At 46.5% G+C, this 23,931-nt stretch overlaps 1 protein-coding gene across 3 annotated transcripts in view; it reads left to right on the top strand.

Moving 5' to 3' along the window:
- Nucleotides 1-973: 973 nt before the first annotated feature.
- The window catches only part of SRGAP2 (SLIT-ROBO Rho GTPase activating protein 2), a gene marked incomplete at both ends in the record, with an annotated part of 86,780 nt that continues 63,822 nt past the window's right edge, over nucleotides 974-23,931 (top strand). For 2 of the 3 annotated variants that reach the window (XM_080358133.1, XM_080358132.1), the window contains one exon: nucleotides 986-1,052. In XM_080358133.1, the coding sequence (XP_080214259.1) occupies nucleotides 986-1,052 (67 nt within the window). Of the gene's footprint in view, nucleotides 1,053-23,931 lie in introns of all 3 variants that reach the window. The other variant, XM_080358134.1, reaches the window with a different exon arrangement.

Genomic DNA, 23,931 nt, shown 5'->3' with positions numbered 1-23,931 from the left:
GTGCCCCGGCTGCGGGCGGCTCTGCCCCCGCTGCCCCGGAAAAAAAGATAAAGGGGAAAAAAAAAGAAAGAAAGAAAAATAATTTAAAAAAATCCTCCGCAGCTGCCGAGGGAAAAGCCGCGAATGGGGCCGCTCCGGCGGGGCTGGTGCGCCCGGGAGCTCCGCGGCGGGAGATGCTGCAGCCCGGCCGGGTCCGGCGGCCCGACCCGCGTCGCTCCCGGAGCAGCGCTGGCTGGTTCCCCCTCCTCCACCCCGCTCCATCCCCTAGGGACCCCGCTTTCCCGACGAGCCCCTTCACCCCCCTGCGGCTCGGCTCCCCCGGCTACCTGCCCACTCCGCAATTCCCACATGCTGCTCCTTAAAGGACAATTTGCAATGTCAGGGCGGCTTTTCCTTTCAATCACAAATTTTGGCTGCGCATCTGGCAACTGCTGGCTGCAGGCTCTAATTTTCTAAATATATCTCTATATATTGTTTTTGCATTTGCAGGCAAGCAAACCAAAGGGAGCGGCTTCTTGTCCTCTGCTTTCTGCTCTCGCCGGGGATTTGATTTGCATCATCTCTGAGCCCATTTAAAAAAAAAGAAAAAGAAAAAGGCAAACCAAACCCACACAAAACATGTTGTGCGGAAGGACTTCCACTCCCTGGCTGTGCTATTAACGTTAGAAATCAGGAAGAGCCTTTGGGGGCTGCAGGATCTCGCTAGGCTGATGCTGCTGCTAAAGGTTTTGGTGCAGGGAGACAAAACTGCTGCCTCTACCATCCACTGATCTCCTAACATCTGCATTTTGCTGCTGCTGTGCTCTGTCTCACACCCTCTCTCCATGGACTGATTTTTTTTGTTTTCCTTCTTCTTCTTCCCTTTTTGTGGGGGGAAGGACAAGCGGAAAATCAAGGCGTCGCATCGAGAGGAGCAAAATTGCATTTATATCTTGTGCTCGGGTGGATCTGTTTGGAGGTTCATCTTTTTTTGGGAAAAGAAAACATGACGTCGCCAGCAAAATTCAAAAAGGATAAGGAGATCATAGCTGAATATGACACTCAAGTTAAAGGTATGGATGGTTTTTATTTCCATCTCTTTCGCTATTGCAGCCCTGACTTGCGATTGTAGGAGTTTGCAGTGGATGTTTGGGTGGGGAAGGGGGAAATGGTTTGCAGGTTGCCTGGAATTTGCAGAGCTTTTTCATAATACAATGCTGGATCGGGTTTGCAGTGCTTTTTCTCGTCCCCATGGGGTAGGTTCCTACTGTGCTAACGCTGTTTTAAGGTATCACGGTAAGGGCTTTTTTACAGAATGTAAAAAATCTAATAAATCTTTGAGTTCTGAGAGATCCATCTTTCTCTGTGTGCTGTTCTAAAATATGGCTTTGCAGCTGAAATATGAGAGCCGGTTAATTGCTTTTTAATCCTCCTCCTATCATGGGAATCTCTTAAAAATCTGTGTAGTGTCAGAAGAGCATATTTGCACTGGCAGCAATGGGGGCTGTGCTGAGGGTCCCTGTAAAGCTGCTTGTGCTGGAAAGTTCCATTATTGAGGATTTTGCTCTTGCTGAGTCCATAATATTCCTGCCTGATTTTCCTCGCCGTCGGTGAGCGTAACACCTTAAGGCTGCAGTGCGTGTGGGTGTATGCACACGCATCTAGATGCATACGTCTAGAAATGAATAAAACTAAGGCATCGGCGTTACTCCCATCGCCATAACGAAGGCAATAAAGAGTCAGGCGCATATTTGCAGTGATTGTGCGAGTGTTCTGCAGAATTCAGTTGGCTGGGTTTCAGGCTATCATGTGCCCTAGGTAAAAAAATTAAAGGATGGTGCAATGTCTATTTAGATACTTATTTTTGGAAAGGTTTCAACGTAAAGCTTCTTTTGAAAGGGAATGATAGTTTGTGTGTGGCTGGATGTATCGGTGTTAGGAGTTGTGAGATTTAGTGATTTATCTAATTGGTTCAAACTTGCTTGGTGTGCTGGCAGCAGACAGGAAGGATGGATCGCGGGCCAGGTTGAGTTAAATCAATGCCATTTGAAAGAAGTGGGATTTAAAGGAAACCCAGATTAAAACTGACAATTAAAATATTGTTTTGCAATTATGTGCTTAGCTCTTTTTCCTACTGGGCGGGCAGCTCACTGATGGCCAATCATTGAAACATGTTGTCCTACAAGATGCTCATGGTACACTGACCCTAATACTCTGTATCTACAAGTAGTTTTGCCATTTATGTTAAGAATGCTGACCTGAGCAAATATAAAGCTGGGTAGGAGTTTATTTTGATTTTTTCCTTAATTTTGGGGAGTTCTTACAATTACAAATTGAGAAGTGCGTGTTTCTTTTTTACTAGTTTAGTTTCCATTCCTGTTTTCTAGCTGTCTTTGGAAATGGGAATTGAATCAGCGTAAAATTAGAGGCTTGTATGTTCTTTCATTATTTACCCCATCAAAGCGCGCATGACAGATGCAAGCTCGTAGTCACAATATTTGGGATTTGGACACAATGATGAGAAACGAGGCTTTAGAATTCGTGAAGCGCATCTTCTCACCTCTCCGTTTGTTCATGCATTAGAAAAGAAAATACATTTTTCCTTTCCTTTTCAAACAAAAAAGAGACCAACGAGATGGGTAAGATGGAAAGGAGCTTTTCCTGGGTACAGAGCGCGTCACTGCCGGGACTCAGCGCATCTCCTCAGGTGCTTATGTCAATTCAACCTGTCGATGTGGTCCCAAAAGTGAATTGTTGTCGTGGCGTATGGATTGGGTTTTTTTGGTTTTTACATTATAAAATGCTCCTATCTTAAATACCTGAGGTTAAAAGATCTGAGCTGTGTCTGTAGATCAGGAGGAACTGGGAGAAGGAGGCAGCTCCAACTTGGGGGATGTTCATCCCTTGTTCAGTTGGACTTTCGCTGTGCGATGGGACATGCAGCTCAAAAATACACATGGTGATACGTCAACGATCCTCTCCCCACCACCTCATTTCTTCCATAGAACAGTGGGGAACTTCCATTGTTCCCCCTGGCTTCAGCACTTCATGAACTGCTTTGACAACCGGGATCGTTGACCCTCAACTTGTAGGTATTGGGGGAAAGGCTTTGGAGTTGTAAGCGCTGCTTAAAAACTCATGCAACTTGCTGGACATCTCGTAGACACCTCGGTTGTGAGTTTGGGGAGTGATTTGGCTGTATAGGAGAACTTGGGAGGGGTGAGACCTCCTACCTCTCTAATTCCAGGGATGTGCTGGTCTCTGGAGCGCAGTGGGAAGATGAGATGGTCCTAAAGGTGAAATCCAAGCTATGGTGCTGCCCAGGCATTAAACACACCACGATCCTTACGTAAAAATTCTGGTGTCCTGATCAAATTCTGGCTTGAGCGGCAGGAACAGTGTGGAAATGGTGTCAACTGTGATCATGGGCTGTTTGGTGACTTCTCCGTTGTGCTGTGAAATGCTGCCCCGGAGCAGCCGCTATGGGAGCGGGATGAATTGGGTGTTGGTGCTACAGAAATCATAAGGTATCATCTGTTTCTCTGGTATTTTTTACCAGCATTTAAAACTTACTGCATTTCTTTCCATGCTCTGTTCTGGCTGCGCATTGGAAACCGTGTTTAGCGGCTTCATTTAAAACCATTAATCCACAAACACACACTTAAGCACTTAAATTGTTGCTAATGGAATGACTGAGCTTTGTTTAAAAAATTAATAGTCCTAAGTTGTTAATCAAAAACTATTTAAACAATAGTTTGGTTGTGGTTAATAGAGCGTTGTTATGCAAAATTTGTTTTTCTGTTGCTGAATGAACTCGGTAATTTTTTTGTAAAAGGGGCGACAGGGTGTCGATGAGCAGGACGTTTTGTTCTCCCATGACTGTGAGCGATGGGTATTTGTTGTCATCTTTGCTTCTTTGCTTCTTTTGGGTTGGATTTAGCACTTCCCGTGGCTTCTGCGTGCAGGTTTTGGTGGGGGAGATCCATGTTAGGATAAAATGAGGTTCTGAACATGGAGACTATTTGTGTTTTACACATGAAACTGAGTGTGCGGTGCTCAGGGGATGTGGAGGTTTCTTCCCAATGATGTGAGGAGCAGTTTGCAGCCTGTGGGTGCAGCGTGTCCATCTGTCCCTGGAACCGCACTGGGTATGGCCTTGAGTTGAAGTTCTGACCTTGGAGATGAAGAGCAGCGTAGGGGAAAGGGACCTGGGTGTCCTGGGGACAGCAGGGTGACCATGAGCCAGCACTGGGCCTTTGTGGCCAGGAAGCCAATGGGACCTGGGGGGGGTTAGAAGGGGGTGGTCAGTAGGTCAGAGAGGTTCTCCTGCCCCTCTGCTCTGCCCTGGGGAGACCACACCTGGAATCTTGTGTCCAGTTGTGGCCCCTCAGCTCCAGCAGGACAGGGAACTGCTGGAGAGAGTCCAGCGCAGCCACCAAGGTGCTGCAGGGAGTGGAGCATCTCCCGTGTGAGGAAAGGCTGAGGGAGCTGGGGCTCTGGAGCTGGACAAGAGGACACTGAGGGGGGACTCATTCATGGGGATCAAGATGGAAAGGGGGAGTGTCAGGAGGATGGAGCCAGGCTCTTCTGGTGACAGCCAGTGATAGGACAAGGGGCAATGGGTTCAAACTGGAACACAAGAGGTTCCACTTAAATGTGAGAAGAAACTTGTTCCCGGTGAGGGTGTCAGAGCCTGGCCCAGGCTGCCCAGGGGGTTGTGGAGTCTCCTTCTGTGCAGACATTCCAACCCGCCTGGACACCTTCCTGTGTAACCTCATCTGGGTGTTCCTGCTCCATGGGGGGATTGCACTGGATGAGCTTTCCAGGGCCCTTCCAGCCCCTGACATTCTGGGATTCTATAACATTGGTTGGACACCCCTCCCGTGCTCCCTCCTGACCTCGACTATGCAGCGATCCCCTGCTCTGCAGTATCTGGAGCTTCCATTACAAACTCACCGTCTTCTGCAGAAGCTGCTGAACCTGCTGAAGTGGCCAGGCAGGGTGGATTTCCCCCAGAACTGTGCTGACCTTGAGCCTTTCGCCTCTAGATAACGGAATCAAAGTCTGCGCCGTGTTGGTGGCACCGCTGTGCCCTCTGCCCCCCGAGGAGGAGCTGCCCGTATCTGTGGGCTCTTCTTGCCAGGCTTGTCGAAAATCCTCCTTTCTTGGAGGAAACTGCCATGGCCGCGTGTCACGCGGTGGAAATTCTCCTACCAAGACGACGTGGGGTCGGCAGGGGAGGGAAACGCCGCTTTGATACCATCCTGTACCGTGCGCTCGCAGAGATTACAGGTTCTGTGAAGCTGGAAAGTGAGATTCTGCGGTCTCCATATGGAGCCTTTGATATCTCAAGCTCATCCCCTTGTCTGGATTGTCTCTCCCAATTCCTTTGTGCAAGTTGCGGTAAAGCAGAGATAATTAATTTACGCTGCGCAGCGTGTTGCGTGTGAGATTTGGATGCTGCCTGTCTGTGCCCGACCAAGGACTGTCAGACTGGTTTGGGGTTTAATATATTAAATTGGAGTGTACATTTGCTGAGGAAAGAAAAGCCAGTGATTTATCTCTTAATTCTTTTCTTTCTCCTCATGTCCCACGAGAGCCTTATATTTAATTAGTTTGCATAAAGCTCCAGTAAATAGCTCCATGGTTTGGGCTGCAGAAATGTAATACCGACACTTTTGACGCAGCGAGGGTTCGGCAGCCGCTTCTGTCCTTGAGTCGTCTCTAGCAAAGGTTGAAATGCGGATCTCGCAGCACGGTCCGAAAAGTGCTGGGAATATGAAAAATAGATGAGGTAATTTACAGTCGGAGCGCACAGAGCCCAGGGTTGTTATTTCACCGAGCGCGGCTTGGATGATTGCTCTTAAATTTCATTTAAGTCCCTTTTTCCTCTCTATGTTGAACAACTGATACTGTATTTGATCTGATTGGGATCTTTTGCCGTAAGTGCCGCTTAAAAAGAACTTAAATACCGCATACAAATCTCATTTGTATGGTATGTCTTCTAAGCACCTTGATTGACGGTTGGCAGTTTTTAATCCTAGGGAATAAACTCTTAGGAGTGTGTCAGAGATTGCAAAAGCATCTGGGTCAGCAGCTGGGATGCTTTTGGTGGTGATTTCAAACAAAATTGGCATTTCCCTCAACCATTGCAAGTCTTCTTGTTGGCGCTGCACGTGCGGCCGGAGCGGAGATGTTTGTAGAACCACCCTTAGGTTGTCAGATCAATGAGTTGAAATCGCCGTTGTTGATTTTGTCGCTCAACCTGTTCCCCTGGGGGTTTTGGGCACTGTTGGCCTTTATATATAGATGATAATTTCTCTTTTGTGTTCTGTTCGGGTCACCGAGTCGGTCGCTATTGCTCTGTTTGCAGATCCCAGCAGCGTCCGCGTGTTTTGGAGAGTTACGGCCACTTTTTTTGGCAACGCCTGTTGGACACCCCGTGTAAATAGACTTCTCAGCCCGGTGCGGTTGAGCGGAATAGTTTCGCATTTTGACATTTCGAGTTTGCATGTATTGGATTACCGTTTACATTTCCAATGTAAAACTACCTTTTAAGGGGTTTTTTACAGTTAATCATTTCTCTGTGCGTGTAAGTGGTTCCATTTGTTTGCAACAATGACTCGCTCCGAACTCCGGCTGTGGAATTGCTGGCGAATCATCTGGATTTCTGCAGTTCTTGATAGTGCTAATCCCCTGGGTTTTGGAGCTGGATCCTGCTGCCAGGGAAGGGGCTGTTGGGAGATGGGTTTGATATTCCAGCAAGAGTTTGTATTTCTTTTTGTCCTCTGTACAGTTCCTACTAACGGTTTATGAACGAGGATGCAAAGAGGTGAAAGAATTGCGGAGATTTCCTCCTTTCCATCTCCAAAATCCCTCTGTTGCAGATTCATCAGGTGTTGCAAGACCAAAGCTGACCCAGAACCCTCCGTCTGCTCCGGTTTTGCCGTTTCTTCAAAATTCAGAAGGAATTTTCAGTGTAACTCCAGTAGAGTTTCTATACAGAGTTTACCAGCTGGTTTTCCCCAAGTCCCAACCAAGGGAGCCCCATGATATGTTTCCGTAGCTCTAAATGATTTCCTTTCCTGGTAAAGGCTACACATTAGTATCTTTTCCTTCTTTTTCCCTGTTATTTAAAAGGCTTGACTTTTATTTTTGGGTTTTTAATACTGATTTTCACCCGTTTTGGGAATTTACTTGGAAGAACCTCTTTGCCTGGTCAACTTCTTCATCCGCCTTTATGAAGAGTGAAAAAATCATCTCTTGTGGAGATGGAAAGTATGTTTAAACACATGTTCTTCTGAATAGCTTGCACTACGCCGTGCACAGTTGATATTCATTACTTAGGACTGTATTTAATCCATTTTTGTATGACTTTTGCAGATTTCATGCTGGCTCTTTGAGAATTTCTACAACATCATGGGAGTCGTGCTCTCTGAATGTTGGCAAGTTGTTGCAGCCAATGGAAGCAAATACAGAGTTATGTTCGATTTGTTGAGGGATAAAAATTATGGCAGAAAACGGGGGGGAAAGGGTCTTGGCTTCACTGTAATTCCATCATTAGAGACCATTCTGCGTTCCTACTTTCTCCTTCCAAAAAGAGCAATATTACAAAAGCGAAACAGAGCCTTTGTTCTGCGAAATCTCTGGGTAGCGGTCAGCAAAACTCTTCATGTGTTTAAGTCAGAAAACACATGTGGATGTCGAGCGAGTGTCAAGGAAGCTCAGCTGGTATTTTTTTCCAAGTCGATGCTACAAATGGACTCGAAGCGTTTAAGAGATTGGATTTTTCTTGCCATCAAAGTGCCTGTTGGCTGCTGTTAAGCTCTAGAGCGAGGTAGCAGGAGTGGAAACGAATGGAAATGTGAATGTGAGCTGCTCCTGGGTGTAAATCTCAGCTGGTGCGGGTGCCCAGGGCAGGAAATCTGGGACATAAACTACGAGCAGCAAATTCTCAAACATTCATAGGGTTCCCCTCTCTCCTTTAATGAGTGTTTTTTCTGTTGCGTTTTCTTTGAAGATGTTGCTAAATGCTGCAGAAACGCTTTTCCTTGGTGTTTATTCCCATGAAACAGGCCAAATTAGGCCAGCGAGCTGCCTCACGCTGTGGCACAGCAGCAGCTTTTGGACCCTTGAGAAGGAGCCAAAGAAACAGGTTAACTCGAAACCGAGAGTGGATTTGAATCTGTGGTCGCCAAGTGGTGCGACAGGGTCAGTCCTAATTTTAAGGTGCATTTTCTGTTATTTTGGCTTTGCCTCTTTGAAGCAGGGAAGGGGGTTTGGTTTGGTTTTGTGCTGCTGTCACTGGACAAGGGTTTTAATGCTGGGAGTAAACCACGGAGCTATGCGATGTATGGATGGGGAGCGCTTGCAAATTGAATCTACTTAATATACCGACAGTTGTTGCCTGGGAATTAGTCCCTGGCTGGTTCTTTGCTCCGATGGTCCCGAGGGGACCAGGGGGTTTGTTCCCGACAGACCCGGAGCTGCTGAATTGCTCAACCAACAAGTGGATCGATTGTTTTCTAACTGATGATCCTAAACCTCAGTCAATCAAACCCGTTCAGTGTCACTGTTGGGTTTGCGTAAGAGGGTAATGAACGTGTTTTTCTTGCTGTAGCTTTTATTTGCCACCTGAAAAGGGGGAGGGTGATTAGCAGCACAAACTAGGGCTTATTCTCCAAATGGGGTTGTTTAGGAAGATGTTTTTCTGTGTTCTTTAGGTTTTAGCCCCTGCATGGTGTGGGGGAAGCTGAAAAGCTGTGTTTGTGCTGCTGTTGGTCCCGTGGTCGTGGTTCCACGTGGTAAAACAACACGGGGCTTTAAGTGATTTAACCCATGGAGGTTTCCTCCTTCTGTCAGCATTTGTAATGCTCATGGAAATGCCATGGAAATGTGATTTCTCGCCCTCCCGATGTCCCACCCGTCCTGTTCCACCGCTTCTAGAAACAGCGAGGATGGTGCTGCGGATAACATGGCAAACGCCAACGTTTTAATCGCCAGCCCCTTCAATTTAGTTCCGAGTGTGTCTGGGTATTGCACTAATAAAATCTGGTGCCATTCACTGCTGATGGAGGTTTAGTGGTGAGAAATCAAGGGGAAACCCGGCTTGTGGTAATGAGCCCTTTGCAGGAATCGCTCTTTGTTGGTTTGGAGATGTGAATGAGATGAGATGAGGTGGGGACTGTCATTAGATCGAGGCATTAATTGATCCCCTCATCTCCATCCGCGCAGGGCAGGGAGGAAACCAAATTGATGGGTGATTTCAAGCAACTGCGGCATGTTCCATGCCTTTATTCGGGGAGCATTTAAGATGCCTGTTGGATGACGTTTAAATACAGTGGGATAAATTACTCTTGTCTTTGAGGATGCTCCTCCTCGTTAGCACTTAATTTGCAAAGTCAGGTGTTACAGGAAATGCCACAAAATCCTTTTCTTGCTGCAGGTGAACACTGGGGTGGTGCTTTTGCTCTCCTGCCGCTCAGAGTGTCTGGTGTTCAAACCAGATCTTGCATGGTGTTCCTTCTTGCTTTTAGAAAACAACAAACAGAGGAGCTATTCACAGGTTTCATTAGCGCCGTTATTAAAATCTGTTTGTTTTTGGTTGATGTAAATGCAGTTCTGTGTGCCATAAAACCTGTATGAAAACAAGCAGAAGGATCACACCCTCCTCTTTAAAATGAGGACGGCAGCGGGTATATCACAGGGGTGTTTTGAATGCAAAGGGCATTGAAAGCCCAGGACAGAAACCACATACCTGGGAACAGCCGTTATTCCTGTGAAAACCAAAATTGTCACCATTTTTGTTAATATGTGCAGCGCATACGTTAATGAATGACAGCGCAAAGTGTTTTGTGGATGGTAGAAGTACAGAGCTCTCAGTGGGCCCAGCGAGGTTTTTCCCCCGTGTTCGATAACCGGTTATTCAGAAACGTAATAAATGAATATCTCTGTGAAGTGGCTTTGGAAAGGAGCCTGCTTTTGCTTTGGTCTCTTCGATGAAAGTAACTCTTGCGAGCTTTGCTGCGCTCTCTCCATCTGGTGAAGAAGGAAACTCGCTTCGTCACATCCACCCTTTGGATGTGGCTGTGCCAGCGGTGTTTGCGCTCGGACCCGTCTGCGTCGCACCCAGCGCTGCAGAAAGATGCTGAAATACGAACAAAAGACGTTGCAAGTGAATGATTTCAAAGTGTGCGGCTGGCAAAGGGAGGGGAGAGGATGTCAACAACAAACAACAAACGCAACACTGCAAAGGTCACAGGATACAGGACGATGTTCGGCTGGAAACTTCACTCGCTATGAATGAAACTGCGCTCTTGTGTTTTCCCCCTGGAGCTGAATGCCTGAAAACTGCGGATACTTCTTGTTCTGTTGCTTTTTTGCTTTTCTTTTTGTGGCTCTCGTGAGCTTTCGTGGAATGAAAAAAATGACGAGTGGAAATCAGACAGCACCCACTGAAACATCCTCATCTCCAGCAGCTTTGTGAGAGCTGTGACGTTATTAGGTTCTGGTTTATCTAGTAGGACTGTTTGCAAGTCAAAGTTTTGGCTGTGCTAAACCAGCGTGTGATGTTTCATAGCAGGGACTTTATGACGTTCCCAAAGGTGTCAGCGCCGCTTACATTTGTTGGATAAACTCAGGGCTTGGACCAAACGCCCCTTGGAACCGGCTCCGGGACCCCCCGAGCGCTGGTTTTATTTCCCATGTGCTGAGAAGTCTTGTTCCCTGTTGCCTTTTCTCTCTCCATGTGCTCTCCCCACCTCCACATTGTCTGTATTTTCTCTGAGGTTGGTTTGATCTTTTTATCAATCCATACGTTGTTGTTACCTTCCCATTGTATGATTAATTTCTTCCTGTAATGATAAATTGCCCAAAAGTGTTTGAGAAATCCTTTTATTTAGCCCAGTTGTCTAATGCCAAACACATCCCTATGCATTGTCTTCATACTTAAGGAATTAATCTTTACTTAGGCTTTAAATCAAATTATTCTTCTGTCCCCATCAGAATGAACCTGGTGGAGGGCTCTTTGCATCCCTTGATTTCTCATTTTTGCTCTTTGTCCTCCCAAAATCTTGCCTGAAAACGATACCCCAGGAGGTTCAGGTACCAGATTCGTTTCAGATTTAAAACAAGGCAACAAATTCTGGCGCTGGCCTCTCTGGAAAATCCCTACAGGTAGAGCCGCCTTTTATGTTTTGCAAGCAGTGGAGGCTGTTGCCAGCAGAGGAGCAAGTGTTTCGGTTGGGTTTGCTTTTGTTTGGGGTGTTTTTTTGTTTTGTTCTCAAACTCCAAGTTTTTTTCTGGTTAACGCACTCCAACAGTTGGTCGTTCTCGCTGTGATTTCTACATTTTCTCAATGGCGGGCTCGGAGGAGAGGAGGATCCTCTTTGGTGGGTTAGAAGGGGGTGGTCAGTAGGTCAGAGAGGTTCTCCTGCCCCTCTGCTCTGCCCTGGGGAGACCACACCTGGAATCTTGTGTCCAGTTGTGGCCCCTCAGTTCCAGCAGCACAGGGAACTGCTGCAGAGAGTCCAGCGCAGCCACCAAGATGCTGCAGGGAGTGGAGCATCTCCCGTGTGAGGAAAGGCTGAGGGAGCTGGGGCTCTGGAGCTGGACAAGAGGACACTGAGGGGGGACTCATTCCTGGGGATCAATATGGAAAGGGGGAGCGTCAGGAGGATGGAGCCAGGCTCTGCTGGTGACAACCAGTGACAGGACAAGGGGCAATGGGTACAAACTGGAACAAAGGAGGTTCCACTTAAATGTGAGAAGCAACTTGTTGGGGGTGAGGGTGTCAGAGCCTGGCCCAGGCTGCCCAGGGGGGTTGTGGAGTCTCCTTCTGTGCAGACATTCCAACCCGCCTGGACACCTTCCTGTGTAACCTCATCTGGGTGTTCCTGCTCCATGGGGGGATTGCACTGGATGAGCTTTCCAGGGCCCTTCAACCCCTGACACTCTGGGATTCTGTGAAGATCCAGCAGGATTTTGGGCAGCAGCTTGTGATCTCCGGACTAACCCGTGCGGATGTTGTTTTTCTGCTACCAGAGGTTTCTCCAGAAAGCAGCATCTGCAGTTCCTGCAGCTCTGTAATAAATACTTGCTGGAAGCTGCAAGAGCAGCGACAGTTTTCTCCATCCTGTTGCCTTTTCCAGCTCACTTGCATCGTTTCAGTGTTTTCACGATAAGGCTTCACGCAAATATAGTTCTCATGTCCCCCCCAGTGCCAAACCCGAGCGGCACAACCAGATGCCGCGGTTGGGATCAAAGTGCTGCTAATTTGCCGTTACCTCTGGTTTAAGGATCTGTGATCTTGTGAAAGGTTCGCGCTTGTCCGCGTTGCGAGAAGTTCTTTATCTGTTGGCTGTTTAAACACATTTAGGGGTTTTAGAAGGAGGAGGTAGCTCAGGTCTGTTGTGGGAAGGATGAACCTGCGTGTGTGTGTAGGAAAGACTCAGTGGATTGCTGGTTTCTTTTACATGGTGTTTCTTTTAAAGCCATCGGTGTTCAGCCGGCCTCGCTTGGGCTGTCGCCAAGAGGGGACTCTGCGCTTGGTTTGACTCTTTGACAGCGACAAGCATCAAAAATTCAGCTCTGTGCGCTAAGGGTGCTCTGATGTACAAGGAAAACAGGTTCCCTTGCTTTCCCAGCCTCCGTATTTGTTTTCTTTTATTCTTTCTTCTAGTCACCTGCCTTTCTTAAAGCTTATTTTGGTAACAAAAGATCCCTCTGAAGCCTCACTACGTGTGCTTATGGCAACACTATTAAAACCTGTTGACCATTAACTTTGTAGAGCGCAGGTGTTCTCATTTCTTTCCCATAGGGTTTTCTTAATCAGCTCCGTGGAAAGTTCTATTTATTGATCCGTCGATGGGCAGAGTGTTTATTTGAGTTGGTTTTCGGTGCGGCCCAAACGAAATGCCCGTTCTTCTCAATGCACTCGAGCTATTCAGCTGCGTCATAAACCTCTTCCAGTTGGGATTTTATCACTGCACCCCTTTCTAAAGTCCTTTTTCACTTAACAAGTGAAGTCCACTTAGGTTTCAGTCTTGCCTGTTGGAGAAGAAATGATGCTCATATATCATCCATAGTATTTATAATTGAGAACTCTTGCATCTTTGATACTAAAAAACCAAAGGCAGCCCAAAAACCCAGGTTGTCTTTTGCAGGATCCTCTGATTCTGAAGCTTCCCGTGGCAGATTTTAAACACTAGAGGTGTTACCCTTCAGCTGCTTCGAAGCTAAATAAAGCAAATTCTTCCTGGGTAGAACCATACGTGGATTTAGAACATGAATGTAATAACAACTCCCTTTCTTTTCTCTTCAAAATCCCATCGGTTTCCCTTTCGGTAGCCGCGGGTGAGCACACTCGTCCTCTCACCTTCGGTGCCGTTCGCTCGGGTCCCTTTTCAGAGCCTGTTTTTGGGTCTGTCCGCAGAACGGGATCGTGTTCCAAGGCGACCGAAAGGAGATGAAAAGATAAAAGGGTAATGAGTGACTTGAAATGACCTAAATCAAGGTCTCCAGTGAGATTTGTGGGATTCAAAATGAGAGAACATTGAATATTTTTGTAGTTTCTTTTTGGTTTGGCATCCAGCCCGTGGGGCTGGAAAGGATGCGCCTCTTCTTGTTAAGAAAAAGAGGAGATAATTGCGTGGCGGTTTTACCTTTATTTTCTGTTCTTGTCTGGGTGTTTTTGGAGGTGACGGGATGGCAAATCCCGGTGCTGTTGTCAATGAGACAAGCGCCGGGGGAACACGGTTCACCAGTAAAAACCAGTGGGGTTACTGGGGAGAACAGTCAACAATTCCACCCATGAGTCTGAGTTCGTCCCGTCTTGAGCTGGATCGTCACAGAGCTAAAACATGTCTGGGGATCCCTTATTTCACCCCTTCCTTCCTGACTTGTGGTGTTGGGAAGTGATTTGGGGCAACAAATAGGAAATAAACGCTTCCCTGAAATTCCCCACCACAAATAACCAGGTTTGCTATTTTTAAGCGCCAGTTTTTTGGACTGATTCTTCCAAAGTTCTTTTTGCTCCGCTGGGATTAAGTCTTGAATGAATGTTTTCTGGAAGATTTATTTTTAGGCCTTTAAAGGCTTATGTGAACTGGCAGAGATTGCCCGTCCTAGACAGCAGATTTATACTTGAAAACTTTGAGGTCTTGAAGCTGCCGAGAAGAGCGGCCGGTTGAGAGCATCGCAAGAATCATTTTGCTGCCTTCTGTCCCGGGGTTTTGTTGATAATTTCCTAGATCTATGGGAAATATTTGGTGTTGAATCAAAGCTTCACTGTTCCCTGTGAAGCTGAACCTTGGAGCTTGGTGGAGATTTTCATTTGAAGCAGGAGAACGGTTCCGAATGTTAAATATTTCTCTTGGTGGCAGAGGCAGTGGGCAACGGGTGGCATTGCTGATTGCCCGTCCTCTTCTTTCAAAGCAACAATCTGTTTTGTATTGTATTTTGTATTGTATCACTGATTAGGGTGGACTTAATTGTAGCAAATTCCTGGCTCGTTGATGATGTTATTTTCTACGTGCCCGAGCTTGGTTTGAGGTCGGACCGTTCACCCTGACGTGTTTCACAGAATGGGTGTTCTCGGGGCAGTGACAGTGCGTATGTCTATTATTACCGATGGCAAATTGGTTAATAATGTGGTTAAGGCTAAATAAACTCATAGCGCAGATGTGTTGCTTTCATTGCCTAAGTTAATATTTTTATACACCGACTATTAACTTTCTGGCTTGGAGTTTTTTACTGGGCTTTAATTTTAGTCCTTTTGCTCCGCTCGATGCAGATTTTTGTACGTTGGTTCCAGAACCACCCGCTCAGGCCTTGGGAGAGTTGAACAGCAAGTGGTGGTTCCTCCTTGGGAAGGCTTAAAAATGCCCTTAAATACTCCAAGCTCGGGGCTTGAACTCATTTTCATCAAGCCGAGCAACTTTCTTACGATTTAATTACTGTCATTTCATTTTGGGTAGAGGTCGGTCCTGATTTTCTCCTGTTGGCAGATGGAGTGACGAGTCCAGTGAACAAAGTAACTGGGAGAGACCCGAGTATCTGTGAGCTCCCCTTTGGATCTGGCTTTTTAATTTGCTTGCCAAAGGCTTCCTTAATCATATTTTCTTTGATGTGCAGCAAGCTGCAAATTGGGAATAAGCAAAATCCATTTTAACGAGCGAGGAGTCGGCACAGATGACTCAACCTTCATCTCTTTTTAGGTCCCGATTCCAATTCACTCCCTGTTGGTAGCGAGTGAAATGTCACCAAATGTTGGCGCTGTCGGAGGAGCTGGGAGTGAGTCCCCGTCTCTGGGGGCTCCGAATCCTCCCGGCGGGGACGCGGAGCCTGGACGGGAGTGGGAGGATGAATCATTTTCTGGAGGAGCTGCTGCTTCCACACAGATGGAACAAGAAATTCTGCCTGGGGGTTTGCACATGTCTGATGAGCTTCTGAGGCTCGAGTAACATCATTTTTTTAAAGACTGATATTTCTGTGTCAATTACAAATGAAAAAAATGCGTAAATGTGACCCAAGTATGTTATTTTGTGAATGAAGAGTCACTTATTACTTAATTATGAAGTCATGCTGCGATGTGTGCGGCATCCTTAGGCGATGGCGTTCGTTCCCGGTACGTGCCAGCCCGTTTTGATGTATTTGACCTCCTCACTGATGCTGGAAGAGAGCTCGTCTTGTTCTTGGAAAGCAGACGCGCAGCCACGGCTTCTGATCCCAACCTCTGCGCCGTATTTTGCCTCATTTACTCTGTATCCATCATCTTCATGAGCGTAGATACCACGAGAGAGCATAGCAGGGTTGCAATACTTTTACAAACCTTTTTGTATCATTTAATGGAAAATTGCTGGTTTATTGCAGATATACTGGGAGGCAGTGGGATCACAGGATCCCAGAATGTCAGGGGTTGGAAGGGACTGGAAAGCTCATCCAGTGCAATCCCCCCATGGAGCAGGAACACCCAGATGAGGTTACACAGGAAGGTGTCAGCCACTCCTCCCAGCTTGGTGTCATCAGCAAACGTGCTGATAGTACATATATGGGGTATGGGGGCATATACATATATGGATGTATGGGGGCAATTCACTGCGCAGTCTCCTGTAGTTCTCTGCCTCTATTTCTCATGGATAATCCTTAAAACCGTGTCCGGGATGCAGCAGGAACGGGCTCCTTAGCAAGATTTTCCTCTGCGCCTGTCTTTAAATACAATATACACTCTGTGCCGCTTAATTCCCGGGTAGGTTTTTAAAATCCAGCAGTCTCGGAGCCCGCGGCACCACCGACTTCCCATCCCGAGCTGGCCTTCAAAGAGAAACTCGCTTGTTTTAGCCTTTAAATAGCTCTGGGATGGGAGGCGGCTGGCGCGAGCACACAATGCGGCCCGCGCCGGGCCGGGGGTTTGGGGCTATTCTTAGCTGACAATACCCGGAACGAAAAGCCGTAGACGCCACAACGCGTTTGGGCCATTGTGTGCGAGCGATATTTTTAATACGCAAAGCCAGAGGTCTTGCAGGTTCTCTTGTGCTCCTCATTGGAGCCTCTTGCTGGGGATGGTGGAGGTTCAGAAGGAAACAGCTGCTAAGCCGTTGCTTTAAATCAGGGTTAAATTCTGCTCGCATCGGTTTAAGGCGAACAGGCTGTATGTGTTTTCCCCCTTGAGCGCTTGGAAGACACCAGTTTTTGCAAAGATGAGTCAACTCTGAGTTCAAAGTACGGCTGTCTCGATACCTTTGTGTTGATGTTTCTGTTTTCAAAAGGAGGTTCACGCATGGAAAAGAAAGGGGATGATCGGTGCGCGTGTTACTCAAAAGCTCCGGGGAAGCCGAGTTGAGTTCATCTCGACCTCGACTGCTGTCAGAAATGAAGAGCGTTTCTTGACGTTTTGCTGGCTCAGCCCGTCACGCTGCTGATTTTTCAAGGAACGGGGTTTTTTTTGGACCGAGTGGGTGGAACTTGTTTGCAGGAAAGCGAGCTGGTAGGTCAGCATCTCTGGTGCCGGTCACTCGGGTTCTACGTCTCCGCAGATATGTCGGTGTAAGAGAGAACCTCAGTTTCAACGACACACAATCCCTGTGTGAGCCCGGGAAATCAATATTATTACGCTTAAATATTTACATTGCAAAACACCATCTTATTCAAAGCCATAAATAGACAACTACATCTTATTTCTCACGATATGACGTGTCCTTTTCAAGTCTGGTTTTCTCAATGTGCCTTTTTCCCTGGACCTTCCCAAGCTTTAGAGGAAAAAAGCAGCAAGTCCACAAACTGAACGTCGCTTTTTCTGGCGTTAAGGGGAGGTCCTTGGAGACAAATTTGCTGTTTTCGCAGTTGATAAAGGCGTTTTGGATGGTTAATGAGAATTGATCTTTGTCTTTCAAAAATATTAAGTTGAGCCCCAAAAAATAACTGGCAAGTGTCTGGTTTTGGAGATCTGAACGTGTTGGACAAGGAGCAGTTTTGTCGTAAGTCGTTGATGCAGTTTTTGAAAAGGGGGAAGCGAAACTTCTTGCCGAGAGAATTTTCTGTTTGTTCTATTTTGAGTGTGTTGTGAAATCAAGGAAAGAACAAGCGGATATTAAAGTTAAAATTTAGATGTTTGTGTATGCTGCAGCAAGAATAAACACTTATAATGAAGTGTATGGTGATGGTGTATCCATCAGGCAGTTTTGTACTGGCTGGTCTTTAACTGGGCTGAAATACGGGTTTGGAACTGAGCTGTAAGGAGAAATATTGAGCAGAGAAGTGATGGGGTTAAACTGTAACGTTGTTCAGGGCGATCTGCAGCGGTGGCGCTTTGCTTTGAAACCCTCCTCTTGGAGAACGGTCTAAAATCCTCCTTACAACGCACAGGGGGAAGAAGTAGCTTCTCTTAAAATTTCTTGTGAAACGTGGGGCTTTTTGTAAGGAAACTGCCGCCTCTTTCTGCTCCCAGTGCCCGCTGTGCTCTCGGATGGCGGGGCTGCAGGTGCTGTCGCCGGGCACAGTGACTCCATCCTCAGCACCTCTGGGGTTTGAGGAGGTGTCAAGGTTTACTGCAAGGTGACAATAACCTGGGGCAAACGCTCCCTGTTACCCCCTTGCCTTCCCTCTACCTTCTCCTTTAGATCGAAAAGATGATAAGGAAGATAAGAAGGAAGAAAGGGAGAATCACAGAATCCCAGAGTGTCAGGGGTTGAAGGGCCCTGGAAAGCTCATCCAGTGCAATCCCCCCATGGAGCAGGAACACCCAGATGAGGTTACACAGGAAGGTGTCCAGGCGGGTTGGAATGTCTGCACAGGAGACTCCACAACCCCCCTGGGCAGCCTGGGCCAGGCTCTGCCACCCTCACCCCAAACAAGTTTCTTCTCAGATTTAAGTGGAACCTCTTGTGTTCCAGTTTGCACCCATTGCCCCTTGTCCTGTCACTGGTTGTCACCAGAAGAGCCTGGCTCCATCCTCCTGACACTGCCCCTTTCCAAATTGATCCCCATGAATGAGTCCCCCCTCAGTGTCCTCTTGTCCAGCTCCAGAGCCCCAGCTCCCTCAGCCTTTCCTCACACGGGAGATGCTCCACTCCCTTCAGCATCTTGGTGGCTGCGCTGGACTCTCTGCAGCAGTTCCCTGTCCTGCTGGAACTGAGGGGCCACAACTGGACACAAGATTCCAGGTGTGGTCTCCCCAGGGCAGAGCAGAGGGGCAGGAGAACCTCTCTGACCTACTGACCACCCCCTTCTAACCCACCCCAGGTCCCATTGGCTTCCTGGCCACAAGGGCCCAGTGCTGGCTCATGGTCACCCTGCTGTCCCCAGGACCCCCAGGTCCCTTTCCCCGTTGATGCCAATGGCAGAGCCTCCCCCTTCCCCAGCCTTGGGGGTGGACGGAAAACACACCATCATTTTAAAATATTTAGGGGCTGAATTTTTCTAGAAACATCGAACCCCATGAAGCTTTAAATTTTGCGCAGCTTTCTTCAGGTATTTCTAACAAGTGCGTTTTCTCTGATTTTTTTGGCCCAACTTTCAGCTGTTTCACAAGAGCAGGATTATTTCCTTCCCTCTGTCCCTGCTTGATAAAAAGGCTCCTTTTAACTTCTCAGAAGTGGAAGGAAATGACACTGGGCAAAGTTCTGCTCTTCAGCGGACACGTACTTACAGGACGCTTAATTTCAGGGTTTCAGGGATTATTATTATTATTGTCATTATCAGGGAATACTCTCAATATTCAGGGAATTCTATTATCTAATTGGTACTGGGAATCCAGATTAACACTTGGTTTTGTGTCTCGTACTCTCGCTTCAATTGATTCAAAGTTATATATATGAAAAAATATGTGTTTGTTGGGGGTTTTTTTGACTCTTTTAGTCATATTTTTACACGACCATCTCAACGAATGGTGCGGTTTGTGTGCGTTTATTTGGAAAAAGCCTTATTTAGGAAGCAGGCGGAGGGATTTGGGGGAACAGAGAGGAAATAATTTTGCAGACAAAGGTTTAATTTTATTTCGATTGCAGAAATCACCTACTGGGCAAAAAAAACTAAGCAGAATCTTGTCTGGCTTCCAAACAGTGTATGTGGTGTGGTTTTTATTGAGTATTTCTAAGTGGTAAAATGTGTGTATGTGTGTAAAAAGGAGGACGGGAGTTTTACTGTCAGTTTTCTGACAAGGGCACATGAAAAATGAGCATCTCCGTGTTCCTGCCCTCTGATGAATGGGTGTTGCTGCAGCTGACAAAGGACACATAGAAAAATGATGATTCACCCAAATCGAGCTTTACGGGCTCTGTCAAATATTCATTCCCCCTCTTGACAAGAGGTGCTATGCGGTTAAAATATAAGTTACTTTAAAGACCGGTCCACTTACACAGCTGAATATTCATAGCTCTCAAGGAATGACCTGTGTGTTTCCTATAGCTGTGTAGGAAATGCTGCTCGGGGTCCCTTGGCTTTCAGTGAGTATTCCCCGTGTAAACTTGTCATGAATGTGAATAAAGACTGAGCCAAAAAACAAGAGAGAGACTGGAGCAAGACTTCTTTAACATAAACTTGTTCTGTAATTTTAAATTAGCCTTATATATGCTTTTCTTAGGTGCACTCTGTGTGAAATAAAAATGATGCTTCAATTTGATTTCTTATGTAAAGAGTTAAGACTGTTTTATCGTAAACTCTCATGCCGGTTTAAAGAGGCATTACTTTGATTTTCTGTAATGGTTTTGGTTTAATGGCGGGTGTGGGGAAAATAAGAGGCTGCTCTGGTGGAAATCAGCTCTGTCATCAGTGTCCTCTGCGACCGTGGGCAAATAACTTGGCCCTTTTTGATCTTGCTGAAGTCATCTGCAAAATGTCTGTAATGATGCTTATTATTCACCTCTCCTGGAATGTTCACGGTTAATTAATAGTTCTCAAAACCTCCTGGGAACGCGCATGGCTGTGTCTCCACCGGGACTGACAGGGAGGCAGTGCCGACGGGTTCGGGCTGCTTAAATAGATTTGACTCATCTTGTTGACTTCTTCGGCCGCTCGTCTTCCTCCTGGATGGGCTGAGAGCCCGGCCCGCTGTTGGGAGGAAGGCTCGGAGCTCCCTCATGGGTCACTTGTCCAAGTCCCCGGGCTGCTGGCCCGCAGCGGGTTTGGGCGCTCGCTGGGTCATTCCTGACCGACCAGGTGAGTCCATCCTGACTGTGGTGGGATGGGATGTGATGGGACGTGATGGGGCGTGATGCTCAACCAGGGGCATGTCCAACCTCCCATCTCCTGGGTCCTTCAGCTACAGGAGTCGGGAGAAGGTGGGAGGACATCAGATTTGATGAGTGTGGTTTATCTCGAGTGTGGCTTATCTCAAGCGTGGTTTATCTGCAGTGCGGTTTATCAGAACGAGACTGGGGATGGGGAGGGGAAAATGGTGGTGGTACCAGGGAAAGGGGATCGTCTCCATGGCAGCTTTGAGATGCCTCTGCAACAGTGGTGCTAACCCAAAGTGATCTCGCACTTTTACCTCATCACCAAATTTTAAAATGAAGCCTCATCGTGTTCACTTATTTTTATATTTTTAAGAAATATTCCAGGTCAATTGGCTTTGAAATATGAGCTTAAACACAAAACAAGGATGAAAATCATTGATGCAATTAAAAAGAAAACAAGCCCACATTTATCTGTCCTTCCCCGAGCTGCCCAAGACAACCACGGAACTTGGCAACGAACTGGAAGTGATTTGGAAATTTAGTTTGCTGTGCTTGAGAAGTGTTTACCTGTCCCTTTTTGTTCCTCTTCAGTTACTTCTCTATCATTTATGCATGTTAGTTACCAAAGAGGAGAGGGAGGAGAAGAAATCCTGAGGTGAAATTAAATTAGACACCGGCATTTAATCATTCTGCTTGTACCTCTAAATATATGACATAATTCACCAAAGGATTTTCCTTTCATTGAAGAGATTAAACTGTGTAAGTCATAAATTGCCACTTCTAGCGAGTGTATTAGTTTGAAATATATACTTGATGTTACTTTGCGTGAAATACTTACGTGTGAGATGGTTTCGTGTGTCTGGATGGATGCTGCTTTCTCACCTATAGATGCTTTTGTGCACGGATGCATATGAACACGGTAGTCAGTGATGTATAGCGAGTTTAATTTGGGATTCCCAAAGTGAATCGAGGCAGTAAGAACATATGGCAAATGCCAGAAATAATGATCGCGTCGTGTGATGAATAATTCAATTCCGTTTAGTATTAAAATAAACCCCTCACGATATTTGACATAATGCAGATGAAACACTTCAAGGAAAGAAAATGTTGCGAGGTGGAAGGAGCGGTTGTTTCGCTTCTGTTTTAATCGCCATCGGTAGAGGAAAATCTGAACGCTCAGGTAGAACAGAGACGTATGTAAAGTCCAAAGGGCTGCTGTGGACTTCTAAGTGCAAAGTCCCTTTCTGAATTAGAGTTTACTGATAGGTTTGGGGCCAAAGAAAGTTAAAAAGAAGAAGACATACAAATATTTTTGAGAACCTTAAGCAGGGCTGGAGGAGTCGAATCGAACATTTCTCTTTACCCTCTGGTGTTGGGCACCTGATGGCACAGGCCGAGGTGGATTTTGCACCAAATGAGCAAAACCAGCCCACTTTGTCTTTTGGTGCATCTGAACTGAACCCTTAAGATGCTGCTGGTAATTTTTACAAGCTCTTTTTTCCCCATGTGTATTTTGTTGGCGTAACGCGAAGGAGAAGCACAAACAACCTGCAGGACGATGAAATGCAGAATGACCCAACATCTCCTGCGTCGTGGTGATTTCAGGATGTAGTTCTAGCTGCTTGGGGGTATTTTTTCTTTAATTTTTTCTGGCTTTCTACAGTAAAGGATGGTTTTCTTAAGTGCTTTCTATGGAGCACACCCATGGATAGCAACAAGAAGTGAGCGGAGCAGAGATGTCCCACGGTTCGAGCAGGAGAACCTGGCTTGGCAACGCCTCAACTCTGCTTTTGTCTCCTGGACCTGTTCTGCTGTTTCTTCCTGATGGATTTCCATCCTAGAATAAACAGACATTCAGTCGAAAGCCAGCGAGAACCCCTCCCTTGACGGAGGAATTTGGGCTCCTTTGTGGAACCGCATTCTTCATTCAAATCTCCTCCTGTTTCGGTACCCGGTTCCCTCCCTCTCCCCACGCCCAGGCGGCTCATGGTTTGCAAATGAATTAAACGTGTTTTCCGAAGGGTGTTTCTGGGCATTTCCCACACTTTTGGGTCAGCCTGATGCTCGTGCTGATGTTCCCGAGGTGATCGCTACTCTGAGCCTTCCCTGGGTGAAATGTTTCGCTCTTTCCTACTTTCTCATGGTGTTTAAAATGTTCCGTGGTGGTGGACGGCTCAGCCCGCCTTTGGGCAGCAGTTAAACTGCCCTTCTCGGACTGTGACCACCTGTGCAACACCCCCTGGAACTCCCTAAAAAGGATCCAGAAACTTCAATTGGAGTGCTGGCCTCGGTTTCCTGAGGAACTGGGAATAATTGGATTGGAAGTGTGTCTGACACGTGCATAGATTATTCCTTATTGCGTTTATTCCCTTTTGTTGACTTCTTATGTTTGGGAGCATACATCCTTGCACTGCTTTTTCTTTCTTTCCCTCCTCTTTTTCTCTTCCCCTCCCCTTTTCCTCTTCCCCTCCCCTTTTCCTCTTCCCCTCCTCTTTTCCCTCTTCCCCTCCTCTTTTCCCTCTTCCCCTCCTCTTTTCCCTCTTCCCCTCCTCTTTTCCCTCTTCCCCTCCTCTTTTCCCTCTTCCCCTCCTCTTTTCCCCCTTCTTTCCATAATTAACACATGGCTGCTTGAGGGAAGAATCTTGAAAGCTTTGAGTGGTCAATATTGGAGTGTAATTAAAAATACCCCATGACTTCAGAGCAACTTGCTTTGCCCTGGGCCGGAATGGGAAAAGCGTTTAAAACAGGAAAAAAAAGAAACCAAACAAACCTCTTGCATTTAAAAACGTTCACCAGATTTTTGGCCGTCCAAAAACCTGTTCAAAAGTTGTTTGGAGAACGTGTTATTTCAGATTAAGGGGCTCGGGATGCTTGTTACTGTGGAGTTGGTCAGTGGGAGCTGTTTGCTGAGAATATGAACTGGATTGTGTCTGTGTTGCTTTCCATTAATAGTCCCCGTGTCAAAATGACTTTTAAATTGTTCGTTCTATAAATCCATCCTGCAAACCAGTCATTAAATGTACTTTTACTACCCTCCACAGTATTTTATCCAGTGTTCAGAAAGTACAAGCAAAGATTTGTCTGAATTTATTTTACTTATATTTTTGGTCATCTCTGGGAAACCTTTAACTGAGCACGGACAATCCTAAAATAGCCGCGAAACTTCCTGCAGGCAGAAATAGTTGTTGCTTGTAGCTTTTGGGTTTGTACTTGTTTGAAATGCATTTATAAACTTTTAATCGTTTGGAATAAACAGCCGAAGAACCTAAAATATAACGTTGCC

This window comes from Nesoenas mayeri (assembly GCF_963082525.1).
Source record: "Nesoenas mayeri genome assembly, chromosome: 23".
Classification (NCBI taxonomy): domain Eukaryota; kingdom Metazoa; phylum Chordata; class Aves; order Columbiformes; family Columbidae; genus Nesoenas; species Nesoenas mayeri.
Note: the sequence above shows the minus strand (reverse complement) of the source record. Positions and strands in the feature narration are given on the sequence as shown.